The 21532-nt window shown below is 40.1% G+C and overlaps 1 protein-coding gene across 2 annotated transcripts in view; it reads left to right on the forward strand.

Annotated features, from left to right (window-relative positions):
- Window positions 1-256: 256 nt before the first annotated feature.
- SCFD2 (sec1 family domain containing 2) overlaps window positions 257-21532 on the forward strand; it is a 551019-nt gene continuing 529743 nt past the window's right edge. Inside the window, exon 1 of one of the 2 annotated variants that reach the window (XM_064285817.1) lies at window positions 257-1239. In XM_064285817.1, coding sequence (XP_064141887.1) covers window positions 402-1239 — 838 coding nt within the window. In that variant the 5' untranslated portion in view covers window positions 257-401. The remainder of the gene's footprint in view (window positions 1240-21532) is intronic. The other variant, XM_003415876.4, reaches the window with a different exon arrangement.

Below are 21532 nucleotides of genomic sequence, written 5' to 3' on the forward strand. Positions count from 1 at the left end.
TGTTCATATTCAAGAAAGATCAAATTTTGGATTAGGTTTTATTATTCTTGAGATTTCACAGGGAGAGGGATAGGCGATTTTAGCAGACAGGGAGATGAAAAGAACACGGTTCAGTTATTTTCTTAGCAGTCCCTACCCTTTTTCTCTAACCTCCCCGGTAACCCGAGACTACGGAGCCACGCCCACTTCTTCTAGTCCTGTCCTTCTTTTCCAGAGCCCCGGCTTACTAGCCAATCGTCGCTCTCTCTGACGTCATCATTGTGCGCCGCCAACGCACTCTTCAGAGCCTGGACCACGTGTACTGTGTTGACTGTCAAAGTCTCAGTCCAATTCCCGGAAGCGGTGAATTCTAAGATAAGTTTCTGCACCTGAGTGCCCACGGTGTCCGCGAATCTCCAACCATGAGCGCTCCGGGTGTGCTATCCTTTACTCAGCAAGGTTGGGAGCAGGTGCTTGCCAAAATGAAACGAGCTCTGGTCTACCTGGACGCCGCCTGCGCAGAGAGCCTGCACTGGGGCTGCGGATCCACACGACTTCTGGAGGCAGTGGGGAGTCCTGTGTGTCACCTGCGGGAGTTTGAGCCAGATGCGGCAGGCGGCGGAGCCGAGCAGCCCAAGGCGGTGTTCGTGTTGAGCTGCCTGCTGAAAGGCCGGACCGTGGAGACTCTACGCAAGATCATCCGCCGCAGTCATTTTCAGTACTGTGTGGTGGTCACGGCCGTGAGCCACGCTGTCCACCTCACAGCTAACCATGTACCGGCGGCGGCAGCAGCCGAACTGGAGGGGCAGCATCCGGTGTTCGAGCAGCTGGAGGAGAAACTGTGTGAGTGGATGGGCAACATGAACTACACGGCGGAGGTGCTCCACGCCCCCTTGTTGCTTGCCCCTGTTGCTCCCCACCTTGCCTTGACTCCATCCTTCGCTTCCCTTTTCCCATTGCTACCCCAGGATGTGCATCTCCTTAACAGTGCCCGACCGGACAAGAGGAGGCTGGGAAGCCTGGCTGAGGTGGATGCTACTGCCCTGACCCCTGAGCTGCTGCTGCAGATCAGGTGCCTGGTGTCAGGCCTCAGTTCTCTGTGTGAGCACTTAGGGGTACGGGAGGAGTGTTTTGCTGTGGGTACGCTCAGTCGGATCATCGCTGCAGATCTGGCCAATTATGCCCCTGCCAAGAACAGGAGAAAAACTGCTTCAGGCAGGGCATCAGTGGTCTTTGTGGACAGAACACTGGATCTCACAGGTAAGTGGCGTTGCTGTAGAGTACTTCATAACCACTCTTCAAGGTGCCGGAACTTAAATTGATTCAGCATATATTTTACTGGACTCTTACTATATGCCAGGTGGAGGATGCAAAGATGAACACTGTCTGTGATCTCACAGAGTTTATAGTTTAGAGGGGGATAAAGACAAGAAAATTAGCAATTACAATACAATGTATTAAATGCCGTAATGGGTAAATATTCGCTCAGTGTGCGCTACCTTATTTAAAAAGAAACAGTGACAGCTGCATCTAGCCCATGAGACTGGAAAAATGGAATTATGCTGACGTCCAAGAGAACTGTCCACCTGTAAATCTTTTAGAAACTTGCAAAAGCCAGTATTTCCAACAATTGTTGAAATCAACTTGAGGGAAACGGGTGTGGTTTTTTTTGGTTGTTGTTGTTGTTAGATGTTATCAGATGACCCAGTGGAAGGAAATCTACAACAAAACATGAAATTATCATAGACAGTTAGTTGACTATTATTGTTGTTAGTTGTCATTGAGTCTACTCCAACTCATGGTGACCTCACGTGTTCAGAGAAGAACTGCTCCATAGGGTTTTCAAGGCTGTGACTTTTCAGAAGCAGACCATCAGGCCTGTCTTCTAAGATGCCTCTGATTGGATTTGAACCATCAACTTTTCTGCTAGCAGTAGGGCACTTAACTGTTAGCATGACCCAGAGACTCCTAGTTGATTATTAGATTTCTTTAAATGATTGTTAAAAAAAAGTATAGCTTAAGTTGAACATCACCAGTAAATGATACTAAATAGAATTATAGACACCATTTTCAAATGTTTATTGTTTTAGTCTTGCCTCTGAGTCTATTGAAGATTGGCTAGTCTCAATTGAATTATAGTACTATATTATTTATAGATACAAGGAACAAATGTAACCCTTAAAATAGGTGAAGGAGATACTTGACAAAGTGATACTTGACATGTGCATTTGTTTTCAAAGGTCTCTAATTAGACAGGTATTTATCATGCTGCTAGTAGTAGTTTTGTTTTTTTTTAGTAGTATAGGTTGGCCACATCTAAGTTCAGGGAGAATAATCAGGAAACTGACATAGATAAGCATTCCCTTTAGTAGTTTAGGAAAAAAGTTGAATGAAGTTATAAAAGCCAAAATAGTTGTATTTGGGTTTTTGACCTTAATAAGATTAATTTGCATATTATATAATAGAAAGTAAGCTAAATGGTAGTACTGAGATGTGAACTTAATTATGTGCCTAGAAAACTGAGGTGTCACTTTGTTAGTGTAACTGTTATGGATTAAAGTGTGTCCCCCCAAAATGTGTCAACTTGGCTAGGCCATGATTCTCAGTATTTTGTGGGTGTCCATCATTTTATGATCTGATGTGATTTTCCTGTGTGTTGTAAATCCTGCCTCTATGATGTTAATGAGGGGGAATTAGAGGCAGTTACGTTAATGAGACAGGACTCAATCTACAGGATTAGATTGTATCTTGAGTCACTTTCTTTTGAAATATAAAAGAAGGAATCAAATAGAGAGGAGAGGGACCCCATACAACCAAGAAAGAAGAGCCAGGAGAAGAGAACATCGTTTAGACTCAGGGCCCCTGCACTGAGAACTCCTAGATCCAAGGGAAGATTGATGAGAAGGACCTTCCCCCAGAGGTGGCAGAGAGATAAAGCTTTCCCCTGGAGCCTGCACCCTTAATTTGGACTTCTAGCGTCCTAGACTGGGAGAAAATAAATTTCTCTTTGTTAAAGCCATCTGTTTGTGGTATTTCTGATATAGCAGCACTAGATAACTAAGACAATGACTTAAATATAAGTGATAATTATAACATCATAGAACTCTTAGAGGATTAACAAGATAGCACCTTGATGAGTATAAGCTTGTTTAGTTCTTTGAATGGATGGTATAAACTGTTTATACTTCTATTTCTTCAGACCAAGAATGTAACATACTCTTTCATAATTAATCAACATAGTCACACATTTTTCCATTCCTCCACTAAGACTTCTACTAGGCAAACCTGTCCAGCATCACAGCAACAGCTCTTTTATATCTGGTGTCTCTTCCTTGTACATGGCCCTTTTATGCGTATAGAACAAACAAGGAAAGCATAACTTCTGCCCTCTAAAAGCCTACAATATAAGGCAGTCTAGATTGATTTAGGAAATAAGGGCTGATAGGAAGAGCAAAGTTGCCATTCAGCAGCAATCATTTCATACTTTCTCTCTCCTCAAGCTTCCAGACCTCATTCCCTTTGCTCACAGTTAGGTTTTTTGCTTCTTGTATCACTTATATCAGCAAATAGAAGAATTCAGAAGGTAACTTCCATATCTTCCTTTTACCAGATCTGCCAACCTTTCCATATCTATACCCATGTATTTTTCTTTCATTCCTTCATATCCTGCTCCCTGAAAATCAACTTTTTCACCTATGCACACTAGATCCTCTCTCTGTTCAATTTCTTTATAGATTTTCATCTCTTAAATACCCTCTCCCTTTCCTAGATCATTATTTTCCCCCCTTTCTACTGGATTTTTTCTATGGACACAAAGCCATGGTATTTTCAGTTACCTCATATATGTGTAAAAGCTGGACAACGAATAAGAAGACTGAAGAACTGATGCATTTGAGTTATGGTGTTGGTAAATAATATTGACTATACCATGGAGTGCCAGAAAAACAAATAAATCTGTCTTGGGAGAAGTACAACCAGAATGCTTCTTAGAAGTGAGGATTGCTAGACTTCCTCTCATGTACTTTGGATGTGTTATCAGGAAGGACCAGTCCCTGAAGAAGGACATCATGCTCAGTAAAGTAGAGGGTCAACAAAAAAGAGGAAAGCCCTCAATGAGATGGGTTGACACAGTGGTGCAACAATGGGCTCAAACATAGCAACAACTATGAGGAAGGTGCAGGACCGGGCAGTGTTTGGTGCTGTTGTACACAGGGTCTCTATGAGTTGGAACCGACTTGACAGCACCTGACAACAACATAGATTTCCCTCTTTTAAATACCCTCTCCCTTTCCTAGATCCTTATTTTCTTCCTTCTTTTCTACTGGATTTTTCCCATCAACACAAAACCATACTGGAACATGTGTATCCTTTTTTGACACCTCCTGCTCCACCAACTTCAGTCTCATTTTTTTGTTTGTTTATAGCGAACTTAAAAGAGTTATCTATACTTGCTATCCTACAATCATCTCCTCCCATTCTCTCTCTTAAAAAATATTTTATTGTGGTAAAGTATATGTAACAAAAATTTTACCATTTTAATGATATTCAAGTGTACAATTCAATGACATTAATTACATTCACCATGCTGTGCAGAGCCCTGGTGGTGCAGTGGTTAAAAGCTACAGCTGCTAAGCAAAATGTTGGCAGTTCCAATCCATGAGCCGCTCCTTGGAAATCCTATGGGGCAGTCCTACTCTGTCCTGTAGGGTTGCTATGAGTCATATCTACTTAACGGCAACGGGTTTGGGGTTTTTTGTTGTTGTTGTTGTTTTACCATGTGTGCAATCATTATTACTGTCTGTTTCCAAAAGTTTTTCATCACCCCGAACTGAAACTCAGTATCTGTTGAGTAATAACTCCTCATTTCTCCTACCTCCTAGTTCCTGGTAACCACTAATAAATACACTTCTGTCTCTGCATTTGACTATTCTGTGATAGTTCACATAAGTGAGATCATACGCTTCTTGTCCTTTGGTGTCTGACTTATTTCACTTAGCATAATGTTTTCAAGGTTCATATCCATGTCATAGCATGTATCAGAACTTCAACTTTTTTATGGCTTAATAACGTTAAATATATATGTCACATTTTATTTTTCCAGTCATCTGTTGATGGTGACTTGGGTTGTTTCCACCTTTTGGCTATTGTGAATAATGCCACAGTGAATATTGGTGTACAAGTATCTTTTTGAGTTCTTGCTTTTGATTCTTTTGGGCATATACATAGAAGGAGAAATGATGAATTGTATAGTAACTCTGTGTTTAAGTTTTGAGGAAGCTCCAAGCTGTTTTCCACAGTAGCTCTACCATTTCACATTCCCACCAGCGATGGGCAAATGTTCCAATTTATCCGTGTCTTTGCCAACACTTGTTACCTTCTGTTTTTCTGAAAATAGTTATCCTGGTGGATGTGAAGTGGTATCTCATCGTGGTTTTGATTTGCATTTCACATTAACTAATGATGTTGAGTGTTGTTTCCTGTGCTTACTGGCCACGTGTGTATCTTCTTCCGAGAAATGTCTATTCAAGTCCTTTGCGCATTTTTGATTGGGTTGTTTGTCTTTTTGTTGTTGAGTTCTAGGAGTTCTTTATATATTCTGGGTATAAACCCTTATCAGAATCATGGTTTCCAAATATGTTCTCAAATTCTGTAGGATGTTTCTTTACTTTTTTGATAAAGCCCTTGTATGCATGAAAGTTTTAAATTTTAATGAAGTCCAATTTATTTTTTCTTTTGTTGTTCCTGCTTTTGGTATCATATCTAATAATTCATTGTCAAAAACAAGATCTTATAGCTTTACCTCTCTGTTTTCTCTTGAGTTTTATGATTTTATTTCTTATATTTAGATCATTATTTCATTTTGAGTTAATATGCAGGCATGGTGTCAGATAATGGGTCCAACTTCATTCTTTTACAGTGGAAATTCAGTTGTCACAGAACCATTTGTTGAAGAGACTATTCTTTCCTGATTGAATGAACTTGGCATCCTTGTCAAAAATAAATTGGCTGTAGATGTATGGGTTTATTTTTGGCATCTCAATTCTATCTTTAAACCAATACCAATACCACTCTGTTTTGATTAGTGTAGCTTTATAGTATGTTTTCAAATTGAGACGTCTTAATCCTCCTACTTTGTTCCTCATTTTCAAGATTGTTTTGGCTATTTGGGGCCTCTTGCAATTCCACAGGAATTTGATGATATGCTTTTCCATTTCTGCAAAGAAGGCTGTTGGAATTTTTATAGGGATTGCATTGAATCTGCAGATCACTTGGGGTAGTACTGACATTTTAACATTATTAAGTCTTCCAATCCATGATTATGGAATATTTTTCTATTTATATAGGTCTTCTTTAATTCTTCAGCAATGTTTTATAGTTTTCAGTGTACAAGTCTTTCATCTTCCCGGTTAAATTTATTTCTAGGTATTTTATTCTTTTAGATGCTATTATAAATGGAATTGTTTTCTTAATTTCCTTTTCAGATTGTTCACTGCTGGTGTATAGAAACACATTTACTTTTGTGTGTTGATTTTGCATCCTGCAACTTAGCTGAAGTCAATTATTAGCTCCACTAGCTTTCTTATGAATTCCTTGGGAATTTCTATGTATAGGATTGAATAGAGATTGTTTTACTTCTTCCTTTCTGATTTAGATACCTTTCATTTCTTTTCTTGTCTAATTGCTCTGGCTAGAGTGCCTAGTACAATGTTGAATAGCAGTGGTAAAAGTGGGCACCTTTTGTCTTATTCCTAATCTTAGAGGGAAAGCTTTTAGTTTTTCACTGTTGAGTATGATGTTAAGCTATGGTCTTTTCATAAATGGCCTTTATCATGTTGAGGAATTTCCCTTCTATTCCCAGTTTGTTGAGAGTTTTTATCATGAAAGCATGTTGGATTTTGTGAAATGCCTTTTCTACCTTTGGTTATTTTCTTTCATTTTATTAATGCGGTGTATTATGTTGATTATCTAATTCTGAATCACCTTTGCATTCCTGGGACAAATCCTATTTGGTCATGGTGCAGAATCCTTTCAATATGCTGTTGGATTCAGTTTGCTAGTATTTTCTTGAGGAGTTTTACATCTATGTTCATGAGGGATATTAATTTGTAGTTTTCTTGTGGCGTCTTTGCCTGGCTTTGGTATCAGGGTAATGCTGGAATTTTTTTTGAAAGAATTTAAGCAGGATTCGTGTTAATTATTTTTTAAATGCTTGGTAGGATTCACCAGAGAAGCCATCTGATCTTGAACTTTTCTTTTGACTATGGATTGAATCTCTTCACTTGTTGTAAGGCTATGAGATTTTTCTATTTCTTCTTGAGTCAATGTAGGTAGTTCATATTTTTCTAATTATTTGTCAATTTCATCTAAGTTATATAATTTGTTGGTGTGTAATTGTTCAGTTTTTGTTGTTGTTCAATGCTGTCGAGTCAGTTCCGACACTTGATGACCCCATGTGTGCAGAGTAGAACTGCTCCGTAGAGTTTTCAAGGCCGTGACCGTTCAGAAGCAGATCACCAGGCTTGTCTTCTGAGGTTCCTCTGGGTATGTTCAAACTGCCAGCTTTTTGGCTAGTAGTCAAGCACGTAAACGTTTGTGCCACCCAAACCAAAATCACCAAACTTGTTGCTGTCAAATCGATTCTGACTCATAGTGACCTTATAGGACAGAGTGGAACTACTCCATAGGGTTTCCTAGGCCATAATCTTTATGGAAGCAGATCATCGCATCTTTCTCCCATGGAGCCACTGGGTGGGTCCAAACCACTGGACATTTTGGTTATCAGCCAAGTGTTTAACCATTGCACCACCAGGTTTCCTATTATAAAAAAAAAATTATACCTACTATCAAATCCAAGTTCCTTACCGGGGTTGTCAAGATCATATATCACCTGTATGTGTTTATCTCTCCCACCTCATCTCTCACTGATCTCCCCTTACATACTCCTGTCTGGGCAGACTGTCCTCCTTGCTGTTTCTCAGACAGCCAAGCATATCTCAGCCTCGGGGCCTTTGATGTTCCTCTGAAACTCTGCTTGGAATGTTATTCCTTCAGGTATCCACGTGGCTTTCTCCTTCACTTCCTTCAAGTTTCTGTCCAAGTGTCTGCTCCTCAGAGGGGCCTTCCCTTACCTCCTTTGTTGACACACTAGCCCTTTACCCTTCTTATTTTCTGTAACCATTACCACTACCTGTTGTTACTCATTGTTTGTTGCCTGTCTCATTTCATTTGAATGGAAGCTCCTGAGAGGAGGGGCTCTTTTGTTCACTGTTTATCACTAAGCACTCAGAAGAGTACCTCATAGATATTCAGTAAGTATTTATTGAATGAATGGATGAATGCGTGAATTAAAGTTTGCTGCCACCTAGGTAGAGCCCCTGGGTGGTCCAAATGGTTAACATGCTGGGCTGCTAACTGAAAGTCTGGAAATTTGAGTTCCTCCAGAGGCAACTTTGAGGAAAGTCCTAGTGATCTATTTCTGAAAAATGAGCAATTGAAAACCTTATGGAGCAAGGTTCTACTCTGACACACTTAGGTCACCGTGAGTTGGAATCTACTTGAGACCAACTTTTTTTTGCCAACTTGGTATTCATCAAGAGTAACACACTTATTTTTTCTAATTGAAAATGCTTCTGAGAATCTTAAGTTGTATCATTAGTCATTCACAGATGCAAGTGGGTATGTACCAAGAAACACATTTTCTAAATATTCTACTACTTGACTGGGGCTACAGTCACACTTGAGAAAGCAAATAATGATATTAACTAATCATAAATCTGAGTGTTTTATGGTTTAAAAATCATTTCTACATTAACTTATTTGGTCTGCTTAACATGTAGGTGAGTTGTGTTATTTGTCATTTTAAGAATAAACTGATGTTCAGAAGTTGTTCTTTACTGAAAAGAAACATAAGCACTAAGTAGTAGGTCAGATGTGAAAGAACTGAGCCAGTATTTCTATCAATGTCCAAGTTCAGCATCTTTTATTTTTTTGAATTGTCAAAGTCAGGATTGCTACTACTGTGATGTTAGTGTAAAGGCCTCTCTTCTTTTACATTTGTTAAGGGTCCCTCCTCAGTAGGTGGGTTTACAAGTGTTGTTTAACTTAGTGAAGTTACCTGGTAGGCGGATTGGCGTGGGATGATATTCTAGGCATATAAAATTATGTGAAAGAATATTTAAGGTTGAAAAAGACATCTGGTAAAAAGAGAAAGAAAAATTCAGCTACTCTGTCAAAGGCCTGGGAGAAACAATGAAAATATTAATCTCAATAGCGAGAACATTGAGGGCCCATTATACAAGGTGTGACTATAAAGCCATGAATGTGAACACCCAAGTGCATTTAAAATTGTAAGAATCCTGCTTCCTTCCTGGCTTCCTTCCTACCTTCCTGAGGAATTCAGTTCAAAAGCATTTAGTTGGGGCTGAGCAAGGTAGGTGTACATGCGGAGAGAGTGCCTGCTACACCCAGGGTGTCAGGGCCTAGTTGGTGTGAGATCACCTATATGGGGTGGTGGACGGTGGGCAGCAGCAACAATGGTATGGCAGGTGATGGAGCCGGAGTGGAGTAGGGGGGTTATCCCCAGGGTCTAGTGTGGGTTGTCAGAGCCCAGGCAGGGTAAGGAGGACATCTGGAGTGAGCAGCCTGGAATGGGGTGTTGTTGCCTGGGCAGTGTGAGGTAGCAGACCCATTGTGGTATGACTGGGTATATGACGTTGGAGACTAGCAGGGTGAGAGGATCTCCCTGCAAGCTCCAGGTAGGGTGCCAGAGCTCAAGCAGTACATAGAGGACACTGGCACAGGAGCACAGTGGGATCTAACAGTGGCCTCAGGGCATGGAGTACAGGGTTAGGAGGGTGTCTGTAGGGGGGGAGAGGGTGGTGGCTGTGACAAAGGAGCAACCAATCCATTCAATAATATACTGTCGGTAATAGGAACCAGGTTTTTTACTGAAGGATTAGAAAAAGGAGCAAACTTGAACAAGCCCTGTGGTTTTGGTTTAGAGTTGGAACCTATAGTTTTCAGAAATAAATATAGATGTAAATTTTTGTGTATGTGTGTATTTCTTTTCTCTTTCCACTAAGAGGGAGTGAGAACAGTGACAACCCAGTAGCAATGAACACACCTGACAGACACCCAGATCTTGTTTTTGATGTACGGTTGACCATTGTTCACCAAAAGGAGCCAGGGCTCTTGGGAGGAATGATTGATTCCAGGGCTAGGGCAGGGAAAATACAAGATGAGGTTGGAGCATTTTGTGCTAGAGAGGAAGAAAATGCCTAACCAATCATGGTGCATATTAAAAGGTCATAAGAGTACCAGCATGAAGATCCTCCTGTTGGTCAAATCTGGGACAATTTGATCATCAGAATAAATAATACTAATGGACTATCACCTACAGAATAAAATAAGAACACCTAAGTCCATGCTGTTATGAATAAATTAATTAAATGGGGGAGAAGTGAAATGAGGTCATTCCTTACAGTAGAATGCCAACTAATAAATGTAGAAGGAATGATGAAATTGGAAAAACACCAACCAGTGTAGCTGGTAAATAGTAGTAATTAATTCAGCTCAGAATCATTAATGGATGACAAAACTAGTGAGTAAAAGTTTGAAGTGTAATGGGATCTTTTACATAACTTCAAAACATGTCCCTACAAAAATACTCGTTAATTACAAAGGGAAAAAAAGAGTCAGCTTTACAGTGGAGAAACCTGGCAGACACCACCCTAATCAAGTTATCAGAGTCAACATCACTGGCAACGGGACAAATTAAAATTGTGTACCACTTAATGCAATGGGAGGAACACAACATCACTTCTGTGATTTTCCTGTCAAAAATGTATAAATTGAATCTAATCCTAAGGAAGCATCAGACAAACCCAAACCGAGGAACATTCTATAAAATAACTGTACTGTACTTTTCAAAACTACCAAGGTCATGAAAGTCAAGTAAAGACTGAACAACTGTTTCACATTAAAGGCAATTTAAGAGGCATGCAACATGTGATCCTGGATAGGATACTTCAGCTGTTAAAGACACTGCTGGGGCAATTGGTAAAGCTTATATTGGATCTGTGGATTAGATAGTAGTAATGTATCAAACTAATTTCCTGATTTCAAATGTTGTATTGAGATAATAGAGGAGAATGTCCTTGGAGGAGATACACACTAAAAAGTCTTTGTGGGTGTTGTTGTTAGGTGCCATTGAGTTATTCCCGACTCATAGCGACCCTATGCACAACAGAACGAAACACTGCCTGGTCCTGCACCATCCTCACAATTGTTGCTATGCTTGAGCCCATTGTTGTAGCCACTGTGTCCATCTATCTTGTTAAGGGTCTTCCTCTTTTTCACTGGCCCTCCACTTTACCAAGCATGATGTCCTTCTCCAGGAACTGATCCCTCCTGACAACATGTCCCAAGTATGTGAGACACAGTCTCGCCGTCCTTGCTTCCAAGGAGCATTCTGGTTGTAGTTCTTTCAAGATGGATTTGGTGATTCTTTTGGCAGTCCATGGTATGTTCGATGTATTTCGCAAACAACACAATCCAAAGGCATCAATTCTTCCGTCTGTCTTCCTTATTCATTCTCCAGCTTTCCCATGCATATGAGGTGATTGAAAACACCATGGCTTGGTTCAGGTGCACCTTAGCCTTTAAGGTGACATCTTTGCTTTTTAACACTTTAAAGAGATCTCTTGCAGCAGTTGTGTCTTTTGATTTCTTGTGGGTGGTAGGAAATCACTTTGGCAAATTTCTCTCAAATATTTAGGGAAATAAGGTTCTCTAAAACTATTTCTTGGAGGTTTTCTATAAGTTCGAATTTATTTATTTATTTGGCTTTAACAAAGAGAAGTTTATTGTCTCGCAGTTGAGTAGGCTACAAGTCCAAATTCAGGGCTTCAGCTCTAGGGGAAGGCTTTCTGTCTCTGTCAGCTCTGGAGGAAGATCCTTGTGATGCATCAGTCTTCCCTTAGTCTGGGAGCATTTCGGCGCAGGAACGTCAGGTCCAAAGGACGCTCTCTGCTCCCAGCACTGCCTTGTTGGTGCTATGAGGCTCCCATGTTTCTCTTCTTGCGTCTCTCTTTTATATTACAAAAGAGTTTGGCTTAAGATACTATTCAATCTTTTAGTCCTCATCAGTATAACTGCCGCTAATCCATTTTATTATATCATAGTGATGGGATTTACAACATGTAAGGAAATCACATCAGATGATAAAATGGTAGACAATAATACAATCATACAAGGGAATCATGACCTAGCCAAGTTGACAGGTATTTTGGGGGGACACAGTTCAATCCAGGACAGCATCCCTATGTGTACCAGGCTTTTTTCTGCATAGATAATTGTCTGATGTGCGTATGGAATACGATTTTTCACATGTATGTAGATGCTGTTGTGATGAATAAAACACCAGTTCGTTTACAAACCTCCGTGAATTCTGTAGGTCCCTGGGTAGTGCAAATGGTCTGCGCTCATCTACTAACCTTAAGGTTGGCAGTTTTAATCCACCCAGTAGTGCTGCAGAAGAAAGGCTGGGAAATCTGCTTCTGTAAAGATTATACCCAAGAAAACCCGATGGAGTGGTGCTGCTCTCTAACACATCGGCTTGCCATTAAGTTGGAACCAACCTGACAGCAGTGACTCAGTGAAATCAGAGTAGATGTGGACGAGGGGAGGCCATGCATCTTATCAGCCAGCACAGGCTGAAAGCACATTTGTTCGCACAGAGGTCCCTATCTTAAAAAAAAAAAAAAAGTCGTTATAAAAAAGTGCCACATATTTGAAAAGCTTCAGAGTACTAATCAAATTAAATTATCTTTGCCTTCCAGAATAGTCTGGAATGATTAAACATCTCTGGTGGTAGTAATCTCTCAAAGATTTTGGCATTGCAGGTAGTACTCTGGGGCACCTCTTCAACTTAGTAAAGAGTCTTAGTAAACAGTGTAGTGTGCAACTGGTTTCTTTTGATTTTAAAGTCTGAGAGTCTGTGAAGATGTTCAGGAAATGTGGTTCATTTCACTTAAACCGCTATATGTTTTCTATTACTGCTGTAACAAATTACCACAAATTTAGTAGTTTAAAACAACGCAGATGTATTATTTTACAGTTCTGAAGATCAGAAGTCTGACATAAGCCTTGCTGGGCTGAATTCAGGGTGTTGACAGGGCTGCATTCCTCTTTGGAGGTGCTTGGGAAGGTAGACTTCCTTGCTCATTTGGGTTGTTGGCAGTATTAGTTCCTTGTGGGAGCTGAGATCTCTGTTCCTTTGCTGGCTGTAAACTGAGGACCATTCCCAGCTGCTAGAGGCCTCCCACATTCTTTGACTCATGGCCGCCTTCCTCTGTCTTCAAAGCCAGGAGAGAGGTCAAGTCCCTCTCATTCTTTGAATCTTTCCTTTTTCTTTTTTTTTTTTAAATAATTTTTATTGTGCTTTAAGTGAAAGTTTACAAATCAAGTCAGTCTATCACATAGAAGCTTAAGTACACCTTACTCCATACTCCTACTTACTCTCCCCCTAATGAATCAACCTGCTCCCTCCTTCCAGTCTCTCCTTTCATGACGGTTTTGCCAGTTTCTAACCCTCTGTACCCTCCTATCTCCCCTCCAGACAGGAGATGCCAACAGAGTCTCAAGTGTTCACCTGATACAAGTAGCTCACTCTTCATCTGCATCTCTCTCCTACCCATCGTCCAGTCCCTTCCATGTCTGATGAGTTGTCTTCGGGAATGGTTCCTGTCCTGGGCCAACAGAAGGTTTGGGGACCATGACCACCGGGATTGTTCTAGTCTCAGTCAGACCATTAAGTCTGGTCTTTTTATGAGAATTTGGGGTCTGCATCCCACTGTTCTCCTGCTCCCTCAGGGGTTCTCTGTTGTGCTCCCTGTCAGGGCAGTCATCGGTTGTGGCCGGGCACCATCTAGTTCTTCTGATCTCAAGATGATGTAAGTCTCTGGTTCATGTGGCCTTTCTGTCTCTTGGGCTGATAGTTATCGTGTGACCTTGGTGTTCTTCATTCTCCTCTGATCCAAGTGCGTTGAGACAAATTGATGCTTCTTAGATGGCCGCTTGTTAGCATTTAACACCCCAGATGCCACACTTCAAAGTGGGATGCAGAATGTTTTCATAATAGAATTACTTTGCCAATTGACTTTGAAGTCCCCTTAAGCCATAGTCCCCAAGCCCCCGCCCTTGCTCCGCTGACCTTCAAAGCATTCAGTTTATCCCAGAAACTTCTTTGCTTTTGGTCCAGTCCAGTTGAGCTGACCTTCTGTGTATTGAGTATTGTCCTTCCCTTCACCTAAAGCAGTTCTTATCTACTGACTAATCAGTAAATAACCCTCTCCCACCCTCCCTCCCTCCCCACCTCGTAACCACAGAAGTATGTGTTCTTCTCAGTTTATACTATTTCTCAAGATCTTATAATAGTGGTCTTATACAATATTTGTCCTTTTGCCTCTGACTAATTTTGCTCAGCATAATGCCTTCCAGGTTCCTCCATGTTGTGAAATGTTTCACAGATTCGTCACTGTTCTTTATCGATGCGTAGTATTATTTGTGTGAATATACCACAATTTTATTTAACCATTCATCCGTTGACGGACATCTTGGTTGCTTCCAGCTTTTTGCTATTGTAAACAGAGCTGCAAGAAGCATGGATGTGCATATATCTGTTTGTGTAAAGGCTCTTATTTCTCTAGGGTATATTCCAAGGAGTGGGATTTCTGGGTTTTATGTTAATTCTATTTCTAACTTCTTAAGAAAACGCCAGATAGATTTCCAAAGTGGTTGTACCATTTTACATTCTCACCAGCAGTGTATAAGAGTTCCAATCTCTCCGCAGCCTCTCCAACATTTATTATTTTGTGTTTTTTGGATTAATGCCAGCCTTGTTGGAGTGAGATGGAATCTCATCGTAGTTTTAATTTGCATTTCTCTAATGGCTAATGAACAAGAGCATTTTCTCATGTATCTGTTAGCTGCCTGAATATCTTCTTTAGTGAAATGTGTGTTCATATCCTTTGCCCACTTCTTGATTGGGTTGTTTGTCTTTTTGTGGTTGGGTTTTAACAGAATCATGTAGATTTTAGAAATCGGGCGCTGGTCGGAGATGTCATAGCTGAAAATTCTTTCCCAGTCTGTAGGTGGTCTTTTTACTCTTTTGGTGAAGTCTTTAGATGAGCATAGGTGTTTGATTTTTAGGAGCTCCCAGTTATCTGGTTTCTCTTCGTCATTTTTGGTAATGTTTGTATTCTGTTTATGCCTTGTATTAGGGCTCCTAACGTTGTCTCTATTTTTTCTTCTATGACCTTTATCGTTTTAGTCTTTATGTTTAGGTCTTTGATCCACTTGGAGTTAGTTTTTATGCATGGTGTGAGGTATGGGTCCTGTTTCATTTTTCTGCAAAGGGATATCCAGTTATGCCAGCACCATTTGTTAAAAAGACTATCTTTTCCCCGATTAACTGACACTGGGCCTTTGTCAAATATCAGCTGCTCATATGTGGATGGATTTATATCTGGGTTCTCAATTCTGTTCCATTGGTCTGTGTGCCTATTGTTGTACCAGTACCAGGCTGTTTTGACTACTGTGGCTGTATAATATGTTCTAAAATGAGGTAGAGTGAGGCCTCCCACTTTCTTCTTCTTTTTCTGTAATGTTTTGCTTATCCGAGGCTTCTTTCCCTTCCATATGAAGTTGGTGATTTGTTTCTCCAACACATTAAAAAATGCCATTGGAATTTGGATCGGAAGTGCATTGTATGTATAGATGGCTTTTGGTAGAATAGACATTTTTACTATGTTAAGTCTTCCTATCCATGAGCAAGGTATGTGTTTCTACTTATGTAGGTCCTTTTTAGTTTCTTGCACTAGTACTTTGTAGTTTCCTTTGTATAGGTCTTTTACATCTTTGGTAAGATTTATTCCTAAGTATTTTATCTTCTTGGGGGCTACTGTGAATGGTATTGGTTTGGTGATTTCCTCTGTGAAATTCTTTTTCTTGATGTAGTGGAATCCCAGTGAATTTTTGTATGTTTATCTTATAACCCAAGACTCTGCCAAACTCTTCTATTAGTTTCAGTAGTTTTCTGGAGGATTCCTTAGAGTTTTCTTTGTATAAGATCATGTCATCTGCAAATAGAGATAATTTTACTTCCTCCTTGCCAATCCGGATGCCCTTTATTTCTTTGTCTAGCCTAATTGCCCTGGCTAGGACCTCTAGCACAATGTTGAATAAGAGCGGTGATAAAGGGCATCCTTGTCTGGTTCCCTTTTTCAAGGGAAATGCTTTCAGGCTCTCTCCATTTACAGTGATGTTGGCTGTTGGCTTCGTATAGATGCCCTTTATTATGTTGAGGAATTTTCCTTCAATTCCTATTTTGCTGAGAGTTTTTATCATGAATGGGTGTTGGACTTTGTCAAATGCCTTTTCTGCATCAATTGATAAGGTCATGTGGTTTTTGTCTTTTGTTTTATTTATGTGGTGGATTACATTCATGGTTTTTCTAATATTAAACCAGCCTTGCATACCTGGTATAAATCCCACTTGGTCGTGGTGGATTATTTTTTTGATATGTTGTTGCATTCTCTTGGCTAGAATTTTGTTGAGGATTTTTGCATCTATGTTCATGAGGGATATAGGTCTGTAATTTTCTTTTTTTTGTGGTATCTTTACCTGGTTTTGGTATCAGGGATATGGTGGCTTCATAGAATGAGTTAGGCAGTATTCCGTCATTTTCTATGCTTTGAAATACCTTTAGTAGTAGTGGTGTTAACTCTTCTCTGAAAGTTTGGTAGAACTCTGCAGTAAAGCTGTCCTAGACAGGGCTTTTTTTTGTTGGGAGTTTTTTAATTACCGTTTCAATCTCTTTTTTTGTTATGGGTCTATTTAGTTGTTCTACTTCTGATTGTGTTAGTTTAGGTAGGTAGTGTTTTTCTAGGAATTCATCCATTTCTTCTAGGTTTCCAAATTTGTTAGAGTACAATTTTTCGTAATAATCTGATACGATTCTTTTAATTTCAGTTGGGTCTGTTGTGATATGGCCCATCTCGTTTCTTACTCGGGTTATTTGTTTCCTTTCCTGTATTTCTTTAGTCAGTCTGGCCAATGGTTTATCAGTTTTGTTAATTTTTTCAAAGAACTAGCTTTTGGCTTTGTTAATTCTTTCAATTGTTTTTCTGTTCTCTAATTCTTTTTGTTCAGCTCTAATTTTTATTATTTGTTTTCTTTTGGTGCCTGACAGATTCTTTTGTTGCTCGCTTTCTATTTGTTCAAGTTGTAGGGACAGTTCTCTGATTTTGGCTCTTTCTTCTTTATGTATGTGTGCATATATCGATATAAATTGACCTCTGAGCACTGCGTTTGCTGTGTCCCAGAGGTTTTGATAGGAAGTGTTTTCATTGTCGTTGCTTTCTATGAATTTCTTTATTCCCTCCTTAATGTTTTCTATAACCCAGTCTTTTTTGAGCAGGGTATTGTTCAGTTTCCAAGTATTTGATTTCTTTTCCCTGATTTTTCTGTTATTGATTTCCAGTTTTATGGCCTTGTGTTCTGAGAAGATGCTTTGTAATATTTCGAAGTTTTGGATTCTGCAAAGGTTTGTTTTATGACCTAATATGTGGTCTATTCTAGAGAATGTTCCATGTGCGCTAGAAAAAAAGTATACTTTGCAGCTGGTGGGTGGAGTGTTCTGTATAAGTCTATGAGGTCAAGTTGGTTGATTGGAGCAATTAGATCTTCCGTGTCTCTATTGAGCTTCTTACTGGAAGTCCTATCCTTCTCTGTAAGTGGTGTGTTGGTCTCCTACTATAATTGTGGATGTATCTATCTCACTTTTCAGTTCTGTTAAAGTTTGTTTTATGTATCTTGCAGCCCTGTCATTGGGTGCATAAATATTGAATATGGTTATATCTTCCTGGTCTATAGTCCCTTTAATCATTATGTAGTGTCCTTCTTTATCCTTTGTGGTGGATTTAACTTTAAAGTCTATATTGTCAGAAATTAGTATTGCTACTCCTGCTCTTTTTTGCTTGTTGTTTGCTTGATATATTTTTTTCCATTGGTTGAGTTTTAGTTTGTTTGTGTCTCTAAGTCTAAGGTGTGTCTCTTGTAGCAGCATATAGACGGATCGTGTTTCTTTATCCAGTCTGAGACTCTCTGTCTCTTTCTTGGTGCATTTAGTCCATTTACATTCAGCGTAATTATAGATAAGTATGTGTTTAGTGCTGTCATTTTGATGCCTATTTGCGTGTGTTTTTTAGAATTTCATTTTTCCATTTACTTTTTTGTGCTGAGATGTTTTTCTTTGTAAATTGTGTGTTCCTCATTTTCATAGAAGTTGAATTTATGTTTGCTGAGTTATGTTTTTCTTGGTTTTTATTTTGAGTTATGGAGTTCTTATACCTCTTTGTGGTTACCTTAAGATTTACCCCTATTTTTCTAAGTAAAAACCTAACTTGTATTGTCCTATATCGCCTTGTTTCCCTCTCCATATGGCAGTTCTATGCCTCCTGTATTTAGTCCCTCTTTTTGATTATTGTGATCTTTTACATATTGACTTCAATGATTCCCTGTTTTGAGTGTTTTTTTCTTTTTAAAATTAATCTTAATTTGTTTTTGTGATTTCCCTATTTGAGTTGATATCAGGATGTTCTGTTCTGTGACCTTGTGTTGTGCTGGTATCTGATATTATTGATTTTCTGACCAAACAATTTCCTTTAGTATTTCTTGTAGCTTTGGTTCGGTTTTTGCAAATTCTCTAAGCTTGTGTTTATCTGTAAATATTTTAATTTCACCTTCATATTTGGGAGAGAGTTTTGCTGGATATATGATCCTTGGCTGGCAGTTTTTCTCCTTCAGCGCTCTATGTATGTCATCCCTTTGCCTTCTTGCCTGCATGGTTTCTGCTGAGTAGTCTGAACTTATTCTTATTGATTCTCCTTTGTAGGAGACCTTTCTTTTATCCCTGGCTGCTTTTAAAATTTTCTATCTTTGGTTTTGGCAAGTTTGATGATAATATGTTTTGGTGATTTTCTTTTTGGATCAATCTTATATGGGGTTCAATGAGCGTCTTGGATAGATATCCTTTCGCCTTTCATGATGTCAGGGAAGTTTTCTGCCAGCAGATCTTCAACCCTTCTCTCTGTATTTTCTGTTATCCCTCCCTGTTCTGGAACTCCAATCACATACAAGTTATTCTTCTTGATAGAGTCCCTCATGATTCTTGGGGTTTCTTCATTTTTTTAAATTCTTTTATCCGATTTTTTTCAGCTATATTTTGTATATTGGTATCAATTCCCTTATCCTCCAGGTCCCCCACTCTGCATTCTAATTGCTTGAGTCTGCTCCTCTGACTTCCTACTGAGTTGTCTAATTTTGTAATTTTACTGTTAATCTTTTGGATTTCTGAATGCTGTCTCTCTATGGATTCTCTCAGCTTATTAATTTTTCCACTAAGTTCTTGAATAATCTTTTTGATTTCTTCCACTGGTTTATCAGTGTGTTCCTTGGCTTTTTCTGTAGATTGCCTTATTTCATTTCTGAGGTCATCCCTGATGTCTTGCAGCATTCTGTAAATTAGTTTTTTGTATTCTGCATCTGGCAATTCCAGGATTGTATCTTCATTTGGGAAAGATTTTGATTCTTTATTTCGGGGTTGTAGAAGCAATCATGGTCTGCTTCTTTATGTGGTTTGATATTGACTGCTGTCTCCTAGCCATCCCTATGATATTGTAGTGATTTATTTTATATTTGCCCACTGAGTCTTATCTTGTTTTGTTTTCTTTCAATATATGTAGATGGGCTGCTAGATTGCGCTGTCTTGATTGTTGCAGCCCTGGAATCACTTATGTCCTATTACCAGCTGGTTAGGGCTGTTACCAGATATATAAGCCTAAGAGTCCATTCACTATTCTTGAGTAGAATCTGATTTTGGGTCACCAAGTATGTGGTGCAGACTGTCGTCTATCCACCTAGAGGAGTAATGGTGATAGTTGTGTGTACCGGATTCTAGTAGCAGCAGAGGGTCACACTCCAGTGGGGGCAGGATGCTGACAGGCTTCCCCCAAGTGCCAGTGAGGTAGGTGTGTCTCTATTCCTAAAGCACTTTGGTGGGTGGGCTCTGTAGCTGTACCTTAGGCACCCAATGCAAGTACCTCCACAGATTCGTAGGTGTCACCCTCCTCAGACCCCTAAGGCAGAAGGCTAGGTGGTCTTGGGTGAGCTTCAGCCCTCAGTTCCCTGTTGTGGGTCAGTGAGGGCTCGGTTTAATAGGTGGAGATATCAGACCTGGGAAACTTGTCTTTCCAGTAATCCGCTAAAACAGTTACAGTCAGATCCCTATCAGAATTGCCTTTGCAGTAGAATAGCCACCTTGTTCGCTGTAGGGATGAAAGCCCAAGACTGTGGATCTCATATGCTTGGCTTGAGCTGGTACTGTATTTTTAGTCAAATTTCAGGACGTCAGGGAAGGATTTTTGGTCTCTGGGTTTTTTGTAGCTGCTTCTCTCAGGCCAGGAGAATAGGTTAGGAAAAGATTAAAAAAAAAAAAAAAATGCCAAGCACTTCACTCTCTGGCTCAGGAAATTCCAATGTTGATGAAGCCACCTGGGACGGGGAGGGGAGGGATCAGATAAATAGGAGAGAGTAGCACCCCAGAATATAGACAAAGTTGCTGATCTTGCTTGATGATAACTCTTTTATCTGAGATTCTCGAGTGGTGTGTAGCCTGCGTGCCTTGGCTGGGTCGAGATTGCCCCTGAGGGTCAGGCCTGTGTCCTGTGCTTGTGCTGTCTCGGAAGCCATGGTCGGTTCCTCCACTCCCAGTCCAAAGCCCAGAGCCAAGGTTCCCCAGATGGGACACCACACTCCAGGCTCCAAGACTAGTCGCTGCCTCCTGGTGTCTTCTCCTCCTGTCAGCCGCGTCGCTGTGCTGCCTGCGTACACTGGCTGGGCTTCCCCCAAGGTCACTTCTGGGGTCTAGGGCTGCGTCCTGTGTTTGCGCCGTCTCAGGATGCTGTGGTCAGCTCCCCTTCGCCCAGTCCAAAGCCCGGCGCCAAGGCTTTCTGACTGGGATGCTGGTTCCAGGCTCCGAAAACAGCCGTTGCTTCCCAGTGGTTGCTCATTGTCAGTCTATGTCACTCAGGTCAACTCTTTAGATCTGTGTTTGATGGTCAGCATTCATAGATTGTCATGTATGTGATCGATTCACTTGTTTTTACGAGTCTTTGTTGCAAGAGGGATCTGAGGTAGCTTCTACCTAGTCAGCCATCTTGGCCCTGCCTCTCCTTGGATTTATTTTTAAGTAAAAATTAAAAATACAAAAAAATTATTTTTAGGTTTCTGATAGGAAGACTGCTCAGGGAGAGCCTCCTGTGATATAGAACAATGTAGGGATAAACAGGAAGATTTGGTAGGGACCTGCTTGGAATCATCAAAGATTTAGTTATTTTAAGGAAATTGAAATATAAGAAGCATTTGAAAATAACAAGGACTAGGGAAGACTTCGTTGATCAAAACTTTGGTGAATGTTAGTTACTGATATGAA

Source organism: Loxodonta africana, chromosome 5 (assembly GCF_030014295.1).
Source record: "Loxodonta africana isolate mLoxAfr1 chromosome 5, mLoxAfr1.hap2, whole genome shotgun sequence".
Lineage (NCBI taxonomy): Eukaryota > Metazoa > Chordata > Mammalia > Proboscidea > Elephantidae > Loxodonta > Loxodonta africana.